General features: G+C 43.9%; 1 protein-coding gene across 5 annotated transcripts in view; it reads right to left on the reverse strand.

Annotated features, from left to right (window-relative positions):
- ITSN2 (intersectin 2) overlaps positions 1–16136 on the reverse strand; it is a 112076-nt gene that overhangs the window by 69002 nt on the left and 26938 nt on the right. For 4 of the 5 annotated variants that reach the window (XR_011363451.1, XM_069973073.1, XM_069973072.1 and 1 more), the window contains exons 3-6: positions 15140–15232; positions 7712–7775; positions 4116–4279; positions 2304–2507 (exon numbers count right to left, since the gene is read on the reverse strand). Coding sequence is in view for 4 of the 5 variants with exons in the window: in XM_069973073.1 (XP_069829174.1) it covers positions 2304–2507; positions 4116–4279; positions 7712–7775; positions 15140–15232 (525 nt within the window). In the remaining variant the exon portion in view is untranslated. Of the gene's footprint in view, positions 1–2303; positions 2508–4115; positions 4280–7711; positions 7776–15139; positions 15233–15345; positions 15433–16136 lie in introns of those variants that run through there. The other variant, XM_069973075.1, reaches the window with a different exon arrangement.

Genomic DNA, 16136 nt, shown 5'->3' on the forward strand with positions numbered 1-16136 from the left:
CGTGTAACTAATGGTGGTCGACACTCCGATTGGTGGTGGTGCCTGTGCCAAGGCACAGTACATCAAAAGAAATTCCCAGCACTCGCCAATCTTCTGCGAAGTGATTTATTTACAAGTGCAGTACAGACAGACAGATAAATGACGCATTTCGGAGTGTAGCCTTTCTCAACAAGAAAGACTTGTTGAGAAAGGCTACACGCCGAAATGCGTCCTTTTATCTGTCTGTCTGTACTGCACTTGTAAATAAATCACTTCGCAGAAGATTGGAGAGTGCTGGGAATTTCTTTTGATGTACAGTACCTGGGAACAGACCGGCACCGTGCATGGGAACCAGGCCACCATTTAAAAATAAAAAAAATAAAAAGTCTGCAGTAACCAACATCCTTGCATCGGCGCCAGTCTACTCATGTAAAAACCTTAAAGGAGAAGTCCGGCAAAAGGTTTTATTAAAGCATGGTATTGCCCCCCAAAAGTTATACAAATCCCCAATATACACTTATTACAGGAAATGCTTCTAAAGTGCTTTTTTCCCTGCACTTACTACAGCATCAAGGCTTCATTTCCTGGATAACATGGGGATGTCACTTCCTGGATAACATGGTGATGTCACTTCCTGGATAACATGGTGATGTCACTTCCTGGATAACATGGTGATGTCACTTCCTGGATAACATGGTGATGTCACTTCCTGGATAACATGGTGATGTCACTTCCTGGATAACATGGTGATGTCACTTCCTGGATAACATGGTGATGTCACAACCCGACTCCCAGAGCTGTGCGGGCTGTGGCTGCTGGAGAGGATGATGGCAGAGGGATGCTCAGTGTTCCTCCAGTGCCCTGTGTCCCTCAGTGTCCCCCTGCCAGCATCCTCTCCAGCAGCCACAGCCCTGGGAGTCGGGTCATGAAATCACCATGTTATCCAGGAAGTGACATCACCATGTTATCCAGGAAGTGACATCACCATGTTATCCAGGAAGTGACATCACCATGTTATCCAGGAAGCGAAGCCTTGATGCAGTAGTAAGTGCAGGGAAAAAAAGCACTTTATAAGCATTTCCCGTAATAAATGTATATTGGGGATTTGTATAAATTTTGGGGGAAAATACAATACTTTAATAAAAAATTTTGCCAGACTTCTCCTTTAAAGCGACATACCTAATGGTACATTCACTTTAAGTGCTTTCCATATGTTAAGTGTGTAATGTGGTTTCAAGCAATCAAAAGACAGATAACAACTAATGACAATGATGACAATGTACAAACCCCTATAAAACATTAGCAGATTTATTTTACAGTATAATAGTTAGACCTGTTTGTAGTCCAAAACTTGGTAGTTAGGAACTCAAACAGTAATGTTCAGAATTCAAACTTTGCTCGGTATCTGATCATTTTTGTGAGCGTGGATGGTGGGTTGTACCTAATGAGTTTAGCACTGGTGAGGCTTACCATACAGTACAGTACTGTATAAGACTGCTGGAGTGCATATACAGTACAGTAGTAGTACAGGCAGTGCACCACCATCTCCCATCTGTTACAGTACTGTATAAGACTGCTGGAGTGCATATACAGTACAGTAATAGTACAATCAGTGCACCACTATCTCCCATACTTCACAGTGCTGGGATGGGGGGGGACTATATACAGGATGAGTGAGGAGTTAGTGACTGCTGTACTATAATTGATAGTTTTGTTGAATGTTTTTTGTGTATAATGTACTGTACAGTATAGTGCTGTTCTGTCCTGTACTGTAGTGAATAAACACTTTTCAATGTAATATATGGGTAATCTAGGTAATTATTGGTGGGTGCTGGAACCAATTAAACACATTTACATTATTTACTATGGGAAAATAATGCTCGGTTCTCAAAATGCCTTCCAGAACCAATTGAGTTTGAGAACCGAGGTACCGCTGTATTTCCCTTTACATAGCTATAGAAATAAATGATAATATCTGCCTACCTGCAGCCACCACTAGAGGGAGCTTGGCAGCTTACTGCATACAGCTCAGACTATGTAGAGGCTTTTAAGTATTTTCAGTATAAAAAAAAAAAAAAAAAAAAAAAAAGTCACCATAAACTTTCATTACAAAGTGTTTTCTACGCACAGTGATGCTTTATGACAAGATTTGGCGTTGGGACAGGTTGGACATGGTTAAGCTGGAATCTCCACTTACCTAGTATGCAATACAATCATCATTAACCTGAGATCCCTAGCTTTGCTGGTATGCATTACAATTTTTTTAAATTTTCTTTCTACATGTACATACCCTATAATAGTAGACAATTCACACAGACACTTACTTGAGGACAAAGGCACAGTGAAAGAGGACAGGAGAGTGGACGTTCCATTTGGCAATGTTGATGATGAGCCGACAGAAGGCACCAGGGGACTAGACATAGGCATGGGTGGCAGAGAACTCATTGAGGTCAACGAAGTGGTGGGTGCAAGGGGTAACAGCGTGGGCATAGATGGCGGCATGGACAGATTTGGCATACTTCCCATTCCTGAACATAGAACATAAAGGGACCAACATTACACTGAAAACACAATCATCTATAGAGATGAGCTCACCAAAGGATACTACCTGAAGGATTCCAGGTCACAGGGGGTCAGTAACACTGAACACTACACAAGGAGCCGAGAACAATGATACACAGTTCTGTAGGGAGTCTGACTAACCTGTAATTTACTGTCTAGGAGCAGATTGAAACAGATATACTGTATAGTTTAATACAAAAAGCTTCAGTATAAGTTATTTTATTCAATTACAGTAAATTCCTTAAAAGTCCAGTGGGTGGTCCTACATAGTGACTGACAGCTATTTCTCCACATACATCCATACTATAAGTAACTGACTTACAAGGACCACACACTGGACTCCTAACCCCAAAATGGCCATGAGTGTCAATCAACAAATACTGAATCTTTTCCCATAAAAAAAAAATATGCATATCTGCTTGCTCAACTCCTCTCGCACTACAACCTGATGCTGGTGGGTTAAACACCATTTTAATGGTGGCAGGTTCCCTTTAAATTTCTGCTTGTTCTAGCTTATCAGTCTACCTATGCAACTCAATTGAAAAACTAAGTCATTTAACCAACTTGGTGTTTCCCTCCATTCTTGGCTAAAGGAGCAGACTAAGCAATCCAGGCCTCCTATTGTATATGGGGTGTGGGGGAGTACTCCTGCTGCAGACAGTAGCCTTACAGCCCAATACGAGCTACAAGAAGAAGGATAAATGGGGAATTTCTGGGACACATAATGAAGAATTCTTGATATATTCCTCTCATTACTACATGATATAACAGCCAAAGTAGAATAGCAATGAAAGACTTGCTGGGATTTTAAAGTGTCAGTGTCGTTTAATTTTTTTTTTTTTTTTTTTTTTGCACAAATCAATAGTACAGGCGATTTTAAGAAACTTTGTAGTTGGGTTTATTAGCTGAAAAATGCATTTTTATAATGAAAATGCAGTTTGAAGCTCTCCCCCCCTGTCTTCATGGTTGTCTATGGAGAGGGGAGGGCTGGAGGGAGATGAAGCACCAAAACAGGACAACAAAGAGTTAATTTACAGCTACATCACCAGTTATGTCCTCTAAGGTCAGCACTGACCTCTCTGACCTCTGAATACCAGCTTTCATACAGGTCCCGCTGTGTAATCCTTTGTTCTCTGATGGTGCTAATCCCCCTCCTCCCCCTCCCCTCTCCATAGGTCACACAGGGCCCAACTGATATAAAATAGTCGAGATTTCCTGATAATGAGCAGTGAATGAGAGAAAGGAGGGGGGACCTGGGGAAAGGCTTTTTGAATGCAGATAATGGCATATTTGCCTAATAAACCCAATTACAAAGTTTCTTAAAATCGCCTGGGCTATTGATTTCTGCAAAAAAAAAAAAAAAAAAAAAAAAAAAAAAAGACTGCGACACTAAGTTTTTTTTTAGTAATAAATTACAGGTGATAGGAAAGCTTCTTTTTCCACCAAACTATAGGTAATTCTGCTTTATCTAGTCTGATCTATAACACGTGGACTATAATAAAACTCAAAATGCTGAGAATATGCGACACATCAATCATCAGGAGACCCTGAAAGACAAAAAGAAAAATACACACCAAAGCGGGAGGACATTAATGGCGAGAAGACTGGCGGCTGCTTCATGACTGGCGGGAGGATCATTGGCAACGAGTGACCCTGCAGCTTTAGCTTGATCAGCTTCATAGCGATGGAAAACTCCAGCTGGTCCATTTTTCCATCTTTGTTCAGGTCTGACAGGCTCCTACCGAGACATGAAGTAGATGGGAATCATTAACACGTAACAATCACCGCTGAAAGAATTAAAGGTGCACGGCCAGCGGCCATTGTGGAAATCATGGCCGTCATATATCCTGCCATTGTCGCATGTGTTTTATCTAATACAAAAGCACTGCGGTCATGTTATGGCCAAAGCACTTCTGGCTATTACCTGTATGTACGGTGTGTGTCAGTGGGTGACGGGTGTCTGTATAATCACCATTTATATAACACTTCTGGAATTCCTCCGCCTCCCACACATCATCCCTTGGAGCTACATCTGCCCAGGCCTGGCCCTTCTTATAGTAATCCCACCTCTCTCACTTCTACGTAGCTAAGTAACTAGGCGGAGGACACCTCGGATCCTGGGATCGCAGAGCGACAATGTATCACCACCAGGTATCCACAGGATATAAACCATTGCAAACGTTATTGTAACCTGAAATCGTTCTCCATATTACACAGAACGATAGTTGTTAGTTACTACGACCGTTTACTCCATCTGTTCCCAGCGTGGATTTTTCCACCTAGAGACCTAAGTGAGCCCTTATTTCTTGCGCCACTAGTTATACTTTGCAATGGCAAGCGTAGTTTTTGGCTAAAACATACTGTGAAACCCGAAAAAAATTATATGTGTGGGGAAATTGAAAGAAAAAAAAAAACAACGCTATTTTTTTAAAATTTATTTATTTATTTATTTATTTTACGCCGTACGCCCTAGGGTAAAACTGACTTGTTACATGTTTCTCAAGTCAGTACGATTACAACGATATGTAACTTTTATTTTATTTGATCGCTTTTAAAAAATATATTTGTTGCTTACAATCGCTCCATTCCCAGGCTTATAGCGTTTTTATCCTTTGGTCTATGAGGCTCATTTTTTGCGCCATGATCTGTACTTTCTATCGGTACCTTGTTTGTGTATATGCAACTTTTTGATCACTTTTTATTACAATTTTTCTAGATTTGATGCGACCAAAAATGCACAATTTAGCACTTTGGATTTTTTGGGCGCTTACGCTGTTTACCGAGATCAGGAATGTAATACATTAATAGTTCAGGCGATTACGCACATGGCAATATCAAAGTCCCTCTGGGGTTAGGGTTACTCCCCCTGGGGTTAGGGTTATTCCCCTTGGGGGACTTCTAGTATGACTGCTCCGATCTCTCATTGACATCTATGCAGCATAGATATATATATATATATATATATATATATATATATATATATATATATATATATATATATATATATATATAGTATAGATATACTGCATAGATCCATGAGATAGGCACTGCATTGCTTTCGTCTGCTTCAGCCAAAAGCAATAGAATGCCTGAGCCGGGATCAGCGCCATTATGGCGCACACCCTGGCTGGTAACAAATACAGGGATCACCCCTTCGCGATCGTGTCGTGGGGAGGGGGGGGGCGCGATCCCCCCACTAGACCACCAGGGAAGGGGGACAGTAAGTATTTAGATGCAGCTGTCAACTTTGACAGCTGCATCTAAATACTTAATTGGCGGGCACGGCGCAGCACGTGCCTGCTAATTGCCCCGGTCCCGGGCTGCATATAGCACCCGGGATTGCGGCAGTTCAGAGCGGGGTCACCGCACGACTCCCCTCTGAACTCCCCTAGCGGCAACAGGACGTTCAGTAACGTCCTGGTGCCGCTATGGGTTAAGGTCAGATCTAGATCAACAGCACACAAACAATTTTTCGATCCGTGCCTGCAATTACACAGGACGATTATCGTTTAAATTTGAGAAATGTAATGATTTTCTGCATGATAATAGTCCCGTGTAATATGGCCCATAGTCATGTAGTATGGAATAAAGACTACCAATATGTGAAAGCACCTGACCATTTAGTGGCCTTTCTGCCTGTCCACCACACTGTGTCCCTGTCCAGATGACTAGAAACATGACAATAAAACATCTTTTTCTGCTTTGTAAAGCTACTTTTTATATACACACACACACACACACACACACACACACATATACAGACTGTAATTGAGGATCAGTATATGACAGGGAATGTATATACACAGTGACTTCACCGGCAGAAAAGTGAGCGCAGCTCTGGAGTATACAGGATGTAACTCAGGATCAGTACAGGATAAGTAATGTAATGTACACAGTGACCTCACCAGCAGAATAGCGAGTGCAGCTCTGGAGTATAATTCAGGATGAAACCCCTAACCCCCACCCCTCCCTCACTTTGAATCTGTTCACTATCAAGAAAAAGCTGTGCACATCACACAGAAGCAAAGTGAAGACAGCATTTTTTTTTTTTTTTACTGCCCATTATAGTCTACAGAGGAGGGAAGGGCCGTGCTGGGATGAGTGAGCAGGAAGAGGAAACAAACAGCCTGTGCAATATGCCGGCTTTGTGGCCACAGAAAACGATCACCAGAGGGAAATAGAATACATAGAATATAGTCCTGCTCCTCATATACATACACAGGACAGCTTACCCTGAAAAGTCACCTGAAATACGCTTACACTTTCATGGTATGTACCTGTAATATACTATAATGTGTGTATAAGCATAGTGACATAACATATCACGCTTCTATGTATAAGTAAACTGTAAGATGATACTAAGATGTGAGCATATGCTCAGAAACACACACGGTGCCAATATTTTTTTTGCAAATCTCTTCTCCGCCTCGCCATATTGTAGTGTAAATCCTGCAATTACAACATCAGGGCTCCAATAAATCTAACGTTTCAGAATTAAAGTTATGCAAGTCTGGGGCGCATCACATGTAGGAGGACTCATGAATTATACATACAGTATCTGAACGCAGTATTAGGCAACATCTGAGCCATAACACATGCATATTAATAGGAACAATCAGGAAGATTTCAGCAGCGCTCGGGAGAATTAACTGCACATCCTCCAGCTCTCTGGGATCGGTTCTCACACGGTAATTATGGGATTAAAGCTTCTGCTCCGGAGCAGTCACAAGCTGACAAAACATCAGCTGAATAATCTATAGGAGATAACCGGAATGTTTAGTCAGCTGCTGTATGTCCTGCAGGAAGTAGTGTATACTCTCCAGTCTGACACAGTGCTCTCTGCTGCCACCTCTGTCCATGTCAGGAACTGTCCAAAATAGTAAATCCTCATAGAAAACCTCTCCTGCTCTGGACAGTTCCTGACATGGACAGAGGTGGCAGCAGAGAGCACTGTGTCTGAGTGGAGAAAATACACCACTTCCTGCAGGGCATACAACAGCTGATAAATACTAGAAGACTGGAGATTTTTAAATAGAAGTTACCGATCTGTATAACTTTCTGACACCAGCTGATATAAAAAAAAAAAAAAATCTTGAGTACCCTTTATACCTTATTAGACTAGGTAGTGTCAGGCTGAATGTAAATAAGATAAATATACAGAGAATCTTACCATATCTCCGCTAGGACAGCAGGCGGAAGCCCGGACTGTAAGAAGAAGGTTCTGGCTTGCTCTCCTATAATAGAAAGGACATAGCAATAGTGATTAGTAGCTCTCTCCTCTGTGTTATTACTATACCCTATAACCTTACACTCTATGGATGCCCATACACATGCTGCGCCAAACATGGAAGGCAAAATAATATGTATGGCATGGCCTGAGACTGCCCCCTGTGGGGAAAGGAAGGGTTGTGCACGCTGGACGTCAGCATGGATGTAACTCAGGAGTGACTATTGGCAGATTGTCCACTATTTGCATCGGAGACAGTCATCATATGAATCTCATGTGTTGTCACTAAAGTCACATCAGCAGGGACTGAAGGAAGACAAAAAATCCTTCCTAATAGGTCTAAACATCCACTTTACACCCATACTATGTGTCTAAGTACTGATTTCTGCCCCTCACTAGAGAGTAGATGAATAGTAGTTAGGTACAATATTAGGCCATGTTCACACAACGTAAGTTCCGTACCAATCACAGCAGTTGTTGCAACGTCCGTAATCAGTACGGAACCTAAGTTGTGCTGCAGGCCGAGGGATCCATAGCGGAGCCGTAGAAAACTGAAATGTCAGTTTTCTGCGGCCGCTATTCATTCAATAGCGGCCACAGAAAACCCTGTCAATACACACTATGGAGCAAGCGGCCGCGGCCGCATGCTCTATTGCGTGCAGGGTGGAGTTCTGATGCGTGGGTGCACGGATGCACCCACATCAGAACCTAGCGGCGCTAAAGATCATCTGCCCGGTACTGCAGTACTGGCCGGGATGATCTTTTCTGAGACCGGCTGTTCCGTGACCCGGCCAGGTCATGGAATGGCTGGTCTCTTACGTTGTCTGAACATAGCCTTAGAATGTATGCAAGAAGACCGGGCAGAACAAGTGACTGACACTACAGCCTGCGCTGCCGTGCTACGCTCTACCTGGCTCTGCCGTGCTACGCTCTACCTGGCTCTGCCGTGCTACGCTCTACCTGGCTCTGCCGTGCTACGCTCTACCTGGCTCTGCCGTGCTACGCTCTACCTGGCTCTGCCGTGCTACGCTCTACCTGGCTCTGCCGTGCTACGTTGTACCTGGCTCTGCCGTGCTACGTTGTACCTGGCTCTGCCGTGTTTGCGCAACATTTGGCCAAAGCAAAGAAAAAATCTCTTAATCCATTAACCATAAAAAGGAGAACCCTGACCTCTATGACAGTGGCTCACACATGTTCCCATTAGCGGTTGTGTGGCGTATTCTCAGCATATCATTTCACAGGTGATGGACACCAAAACACTCGCTGGAGAACTCTGTGTGAACTCAGCCTAAAGTTTAGGTTGGTGACTGAGCAGTAATCCGTGACGTCTCCTTCATAAACCCTAATGTATGGGAACAGCAGCATGACAAGACTGCAGAGCATTTAATATTTAATGAAACTCTCACATCTCCAATATGCAGAAGGCTGTGTGCTCAGGAGACAAGCTCGGCCACTGTACGACGGCCTATAAAGATACAGATGCCCTGTACAGACCCAGCAGAGACCTGTCAATCACAGAGAAGACAACACTGACCAACCTGTGACCGATAGCCCGTCTGTGAGACAGGAAAGCAGAGCTGGCTGTAAACGTTGGTGCCAATGTCATGCTGTCTATGGTTCAGGCAGCATGAAACTCCTGACAAGTTCTACTGGTATTGTTACATGGTGGGTGTAGGAGCTAAAGAGTTACCTTTCAGACATGGAAGGCATACAGTGGTCATGGGTATTCCAGCAAATTTTGTTTTCAGAAATTTATATTAATTTGTAAATTACTTCTATTTATAAATCTCCAGTCTTCCAGTACTTATCAGCTGTTGTATGTCCTGCAGAAGTGGTGAATTCTTTCCAGTCTGATACAGTGCTCTCTACTGCCACCTCTGTTCAAGACAGAAACGTGTCCAGAACAGTAGTAAATTCTTATAGAAATCTTCCTGCAGGACATACAGCAGCTGATAAGTATGGGAAAATTTAAGATTAAATAGAAGTAAAACCCTTTAAAATGCGAAATCCTTCTAATCCCCAGTGCTCACTTCCTGTGAATCCACATATCAGATCTAAGGGTGGGATTACACGGGCCGATGGGGGCCCGATAATACCAGTAAACGAGCGCCGATCTGCTAGATCAGCGCTCGTTTACTGGGCCTATTACACGGCCTGATAATCATTTAACAACGTCCTTGCAGCCCTTGCTTAAACTATATAAATTACCTATCCACGCTCCAGGGCTGCTGCGGTCCGCTTCTCCACAGGTCCCGCGCGCTCTAGATTCAGAGCAGCCTGTCAGATGACAGGACGCTCAGCCAATCACAGGCCGGGACCGCTGCGGCCTGTGGTTGGCTGAGTGGCCTGTCAGCTGAGACAGGCCGCACTAAAGCTAGAGCGCAGGGAGAAGCGGACCGCAGAAGCAGCCCTGGAGCATGGATAGGTAATGTATTTCGTCAGTCGCCGGCCGTGCACCGCTATTTCACATAGTGATGCGCGGTTGGCGCCCGACAAATATAGATTCTAACCTATATGAACGATCAGCCAATGATCGTTGTCATCAGCTGATCATTGTTTTTATTACACGGAGCGATAATCGGCTGAATCGGAGCGATAATCGGCTGAACCGGGCCGATTATCGTTCCGTGTAATAGTACCCTAATGCTACGTTTACACAAAACGATTATCGGGCAATTTTCGCGATAACGATCGAATTCGAACGATAATCGTACGTGTAAACGCGGCGAACGCTCGCAGCCCGGTCCCCCGCTCATCCGCAGCCCCCTGCACCGGCTCGATCGCCACCGGCGCCGCCGCTCCGATTGCCGAACCCCCCCCCCGATCGCCCCCCACCGCCGCGGCCAAGAACATACGTTACCTGCTCCGCGCAGCTGGTCTTCGGACATCCCCGGCTCCCATCTTCAGCGCACTGATTGGCTGAAGGGGAGCCGTTTGAAATTCCCGGCTCATCTCTTCAGCCAATCAATGCGCTGAAGATGGGAGCCGGGGATGTCGGAAGATCGAAGCGGCGGCGGGGGTGGCGATCGGAGCGGCGGGAATGGTGATCAGGGCGGCGGGCGCGCGATCGCAAAACGATTTTTCCGTACGATATATCGTACCGTCTAAACGCTGATCGTTATAAAAAAAAAATCGTTACTTCAAAATCGTTAATCGTACGATCGGGCGTATTATCGCTCCGTGTAAACACAGCATAAGCCTTCCAAGCCGTGTAGGGGGCCGGAGTATATACCGCCTTCTGATCCCTAGAGATTTATCAGGCCTAAGAACAGTAAAGCAATTGCTCATAGCCAATCAGATTACTACTTTCATTTAAAAATAAGACTTTTGAAAAAATGAAAGCTGGAATCTGATTGGTTGTTATAGACAACTGCATTTTACACCAAATCCATTAATAAATTCTCATCCTATGGGTCCTCATCCAGAAGCGAGGACTACGGGGCAGACATCATGACACGCCACGTTTGCTCAGCCGCTGGGTAAGATAATCTGTGGATTAGTCTGGCACGCTGTGTAAATGTACAATGCCGGGACTTGGAGCAAAGCCTTCAATGAGCCCAGCGCACACACCAGAGGGTGACCGAGGGCAGGACTGCGGAAATACACTCACTAAATGCCAGCAATGCACACTATGGCGGAGATTTAGTGGGACAGACATATGCTGTTACTATACATATATACACACACACACACACACACACACACACACACATATACATATACACACACAGTATATGTGATTGTGATCTCAAAAAACAAGCTTAGGCCGCCGCATATTCCATACTGGGAACATACCCTCAAAGTGTCACTGTCATTTCATATATATATATATTTTTTTTTTTGCAGAAATCAATAGTACAGGAGATTTTAAGAAACTTTGTAATCGGGTTTATTAGGCAAATATGCCATTATCTGCATTCAAAAAGACTTTCCCAAGCCCCCCCCTCTCTCTCTCATTCACGGCTCATTATCAGGAAATCTCGACTCTTTTACATCAATTACACAGCGGGAACTGTGTGAAATACCAGAGGTATTCAGAGGTCAGTGCTGACTTCAGAGGAGATAGCCCGGTGATGTAGCTGTAAATAAACTCTTTGTTGTCCTGTTTTGGTGCCTCATCTCCCTCCACCCCTCCCCTCTCCATAGAAAACCATGAAGACAGGAGGAGAGCTTCAAACTGCTTTCTCATGATGAAAATGCTTTTTTCGGGCTAATAAACCCAATCAAAGTTTCTTAAAATCGCTTGGACTATTGGTTTCTCAAAAAAAATTTCAACGACAGTGACACTTTAAATTAGAATAGTAATGTAAGAAATACTTGTCTACACGTGAGCCGCACTATAGGCAATTCCTCTACATTACTGCTCTCCCAACCTGTGGCCCTCCAGCTGTTGAAGAACTACAATTCCCATCATGCCTGGACACCTTTTGGCTATCCAGGAATGATGGGACTTTTAGTTTTGCAGCCGCTGGAAAGCAGAAGGTTGTGCCCAAACCAGTAAAACTAGATCTGGCCTTTGCTACAGCAAGGTCTCCAAACTAGTTAGCGATTGGCTATGAAACAGCAGTATAGGAATGGGGCCAACAGTGATCAACAGGAGAGCAGAGGTCAGATGACGGATAGACAGTGTAGTTGTGTAAGGGTATGGTGTAAGCTCCTGTAGTGAGCAATAGCCAGGGCTAAACTCACTCACATGATATCCTTGTCATAGCTCTTACACATCTGCCACAATACACCCATCTGGATTCTGATTAGGCCCAAGGTCTTATTCAGAGTCTAACGTGGAAGAATAAGGTCACTAAAATTTGTTTAGAAATATATAGTAAGGAACAGGGGAGACCTTATGCGAGTCAGATGGGGGTCCCGTATCCAATATCTTGGATATACTGCCTTCCTTTACTCTTTTCATTGGAAGGTACAGAACTTTATGCCTGCTGCATAAAATTGGATTGAGGGGGGGGGGGGGTGTCCTGCCCAATATATGGACATTTAAAGGGGTGCTCTGGTATGAAAAAAACAAAACAGAAAGGTACCAGAAAGTTATACAGATTTGTAAATTATTTCTATTTTAAAATCTCCACTATTCCTGCACTTATCAGCTGCTGTATGCCCTGCAGGAATTGATGTTTGCTACCTCTGTCCATGTCAGGAACTGTCCAGAACAGCAGCAAATCCCCATAGAAAACCTCTCCTGCTCTAGACAGTTCCTGACATGGACAGAGGTGGCAGCAGAGAGCACTGTGTCAGACTGGAAAGAATGCACCACTTCCTGCAGGACATCCAGCAGCTGATTAGTACTGGAAGACTTGAGATTTTTAAACAGAAGTAATTTACAGATTTATATAACTTTCTGCCACTAGTTGATTAATAATCTTTTTTTTTTCTCTCCAGCGTACCACTTTAATGCGTATGTTCTGGGAGTGTTCTTTGGAGGAAGGTCCTCCATCTCACCCATAGAGTCTATGGCTCATGTATACCTCAGGACCCTAAACCAGGTCTTCTATGTATCCTTGCAAGGATGGAGGGATGTAAGATGCTTGGGGTAAGTACATTGTTGTAGACCAGGAAGTCAATAGCTAAGTATTCGCTTGATCAAACGTCTCCATCATGTGGATCAATGGTCAAAGTACTACATCTTAACAGAGGAGTGTACAATACGTCAAATGCAAAGCTGACGCCAAATGTGAGTGTATGTGGGGGCCATGACACGCCTAGCCTGCTGTCTCCCCACCTACACAGGAATCCTTGTGTTGTACTTATGTGACTGGCTATCCTTTGTGCAGGGTCTTTACATGGACGTCTACCCACCTGTTCGGAGACTCAGAAGCCTATAGTGTTGTATGTGCCCTTTTAATTTTAAAATGGTCCCTTATGTTCCCTCTCCTGAATTTACTTCTGCATAGACGGCCTTTACCTGCTCTGGACGTTACTATACTCCTTATATGCTATGTACACTGTAGACTGTACCCTGCTGTGTATGCATTTAGCCTTCGATTACTTAAAGGGGTAGTGCGGCGGTAAAAAATTATTCACAGAATAACACACATTACAAAGTTATACAACTTTGTAATGTATGTTATGTCTGTGAATGGCCCCCTTCCCCGTGTCTCACCACCCCCACCCGTGTACCCAGAAGTGTAGTGCATTATACATACCTGATCCGTGCCAACACGTGTCCGCCATCTTGTGGCAAACGTCATCTTCGGCCGGCCGGCCCGAAAACCTTCGATCTTCCCGAGTGCCGGCCGCGTCATCAGCTGCTCAGCCGCGATTGGCTGAGCATAACTGTTCTTGGCCAATCGCGGCTCAGCGGCTGATGACGTAACAGACATAACATACATTACAAAGTTGTATAACTTTGTAATGTGTGTTATTCTGTGAATAATTTTTTACCGCCGCACTACCCCTTTAAAGGCAATGTATCATGAGACAATGACTTATTGTATAAATAATGTTTTATGTTAAACAGATTTTTTTAAGACTTTTTGGTGATACTTTTTCCAATTTTCTATATTATAAAATAATCCTGAGATCTTGCAGTTTACATTCTCACCACTGGGGCTAAAACTAAGCTGAGACTTCCTGTTGTGTCTGTGGGGATAAGGGGAGGCTGCTGTAAAGTGATCTGTACAGCATTGCAGCGTCATGTGACACCAATAGATAGAGGAGACAATAGCAGCTCCCTGTGGAATGATCTCTTCACAGGTCACAGAGCGAGCTAGGCAATGTTTCACATTCATCTTAAGAGAACAGTCTTTCTATTTGCCGTCTATGTCCATGAGTCTTGCTGTAAAGCGTTTCACTAAATGCTGTTAAGAAAATTCCAGGCAACATGGCCGCCCCCATAACAATGTAAGTAAAATAAAAAAAATTGAAGACATAAAATAGAAACATATTTGCATAAGAGCAAGTTTTAGTATGTGACTGTAATCAGTAAAAGAAAAGGTAGGTGACACATTCCCTTTGAAGGGAAGCAGTCATCACTTTCATACTGTCTGGAGCATGAGTCACCTAGGTGACCCCCAGCAGCTGCGTTTGGATATAGTGAGAGATCTGTCAATCAAGAGTGATGGAACAGGTAGAAGCTACCTTGCAACGTCCCAATGACTTGTAGCTCGGGCAGCATGAAAGTGATATCAGGTCCCTTTTAAGAAAGAAAAACTGTGGGTGTCTGGCCTAAGTGGGGGTGGTCGCTGTCACTACATTGACACAGCAGTCAGGACCCTGCCTAGTGGATATACAGAGATAAGGGGAAGCAATTGTCAGGACCTGCAGACAGTGAGAACTATAGAAAACCAATGTGCTTTCCTGAGTATATATGTAAAGGGTTAAGCAAAACATTCCAAACTAAGCAATGCTAAAGCGTCTCACCGGTGATGAGTCCACCCGCTGGCTTCAGGCTGGCAAACTGCTGGTCGTGCTTGCTCCGCTCCTCCGTAGTGATCGCCCACATGTTTGGCCCGCCTGCACACAAAACAAGGAGTTAAATATAGCGGTGAGAATAAGGCGGCTGTCCTTATAGTAACACATCCGTATCCAGAGCGTACAGGAAACTGTACGAGGCTGTAGTCACCTACCCCTGTGCGGCACATCCACCGCTCACTACTACACACAGCGATGATACATGACATCCCCTCCTATGTCTATAGGGGAAGTGGCAGCCATACCCCAGGCTCCTGCTGTCACTTGATTCTTGTAACTTCCTGCTGCTTGAGATCTCACTTCCCAGATCCGCAGATGATTGTAAGAAATTCTCACTCACTCCCATGTGTTACAGAGGCCTCATGAATATGTATGAAGACCCCCACCCACCAATACACTGCAGTCATCTCTAAACTGGGGCTCTAAACAGCCATACCAATACTACAACTTCCAGCATGTTCTGACAACATGAAAGTTGTAGTTTTGCTACCACAGACAAAGCATTAAAGGGGGTGTACATATTTAGGGAAACATGGCAGCTTTCTTATAAAGCTTCTTACTCAGACCTACTGACACAAGTGCACAGGCCTTAGCGGCAATACCACGCTTCACCTGTGGACAGAAGTGGCGCTGTTTTTTTTTTTTGTTTGTTTTTTACACCTGTACAACCACTTTTATGCAAAAATACAGTGTAGCAGAGCTAAAATTATCCTCTAACTGATTACTTTGTGCACAATGACAGCACCATGGAAGACATCAATGGGAAATTAAAGGGGTACTCCTAAAAATACCAAGTTGTTTTCAAATCAACTGGTGTCAGAAAGTTATACAGACTTGTAAATTTTTTCTATTTAAAAATCTCCAGTCTTCCAGTACTTATCAGCTGCTGTATGTTCAACAGGAAGTGGTGTATTTTTTTCCAGTCTGACACAGTGCTCTCTGCTGC

The sequence above is a fragment of the Dendropsophus ebraccatus genome, chromosome 6, assembly GCF_027789765.1.
Source record: "Dendropsophus ebraccatus isolate aDenEbr1 chromosome 6, aDenEbr1.pat, whole genome shotgun sequence".
NCBI classification, from domain to species: Eukaryota; Metazoa; Chordata; class Amphibia; order Anura; family Hylidae; genus Dendropsophus; species Dendropsophus ebraccatus.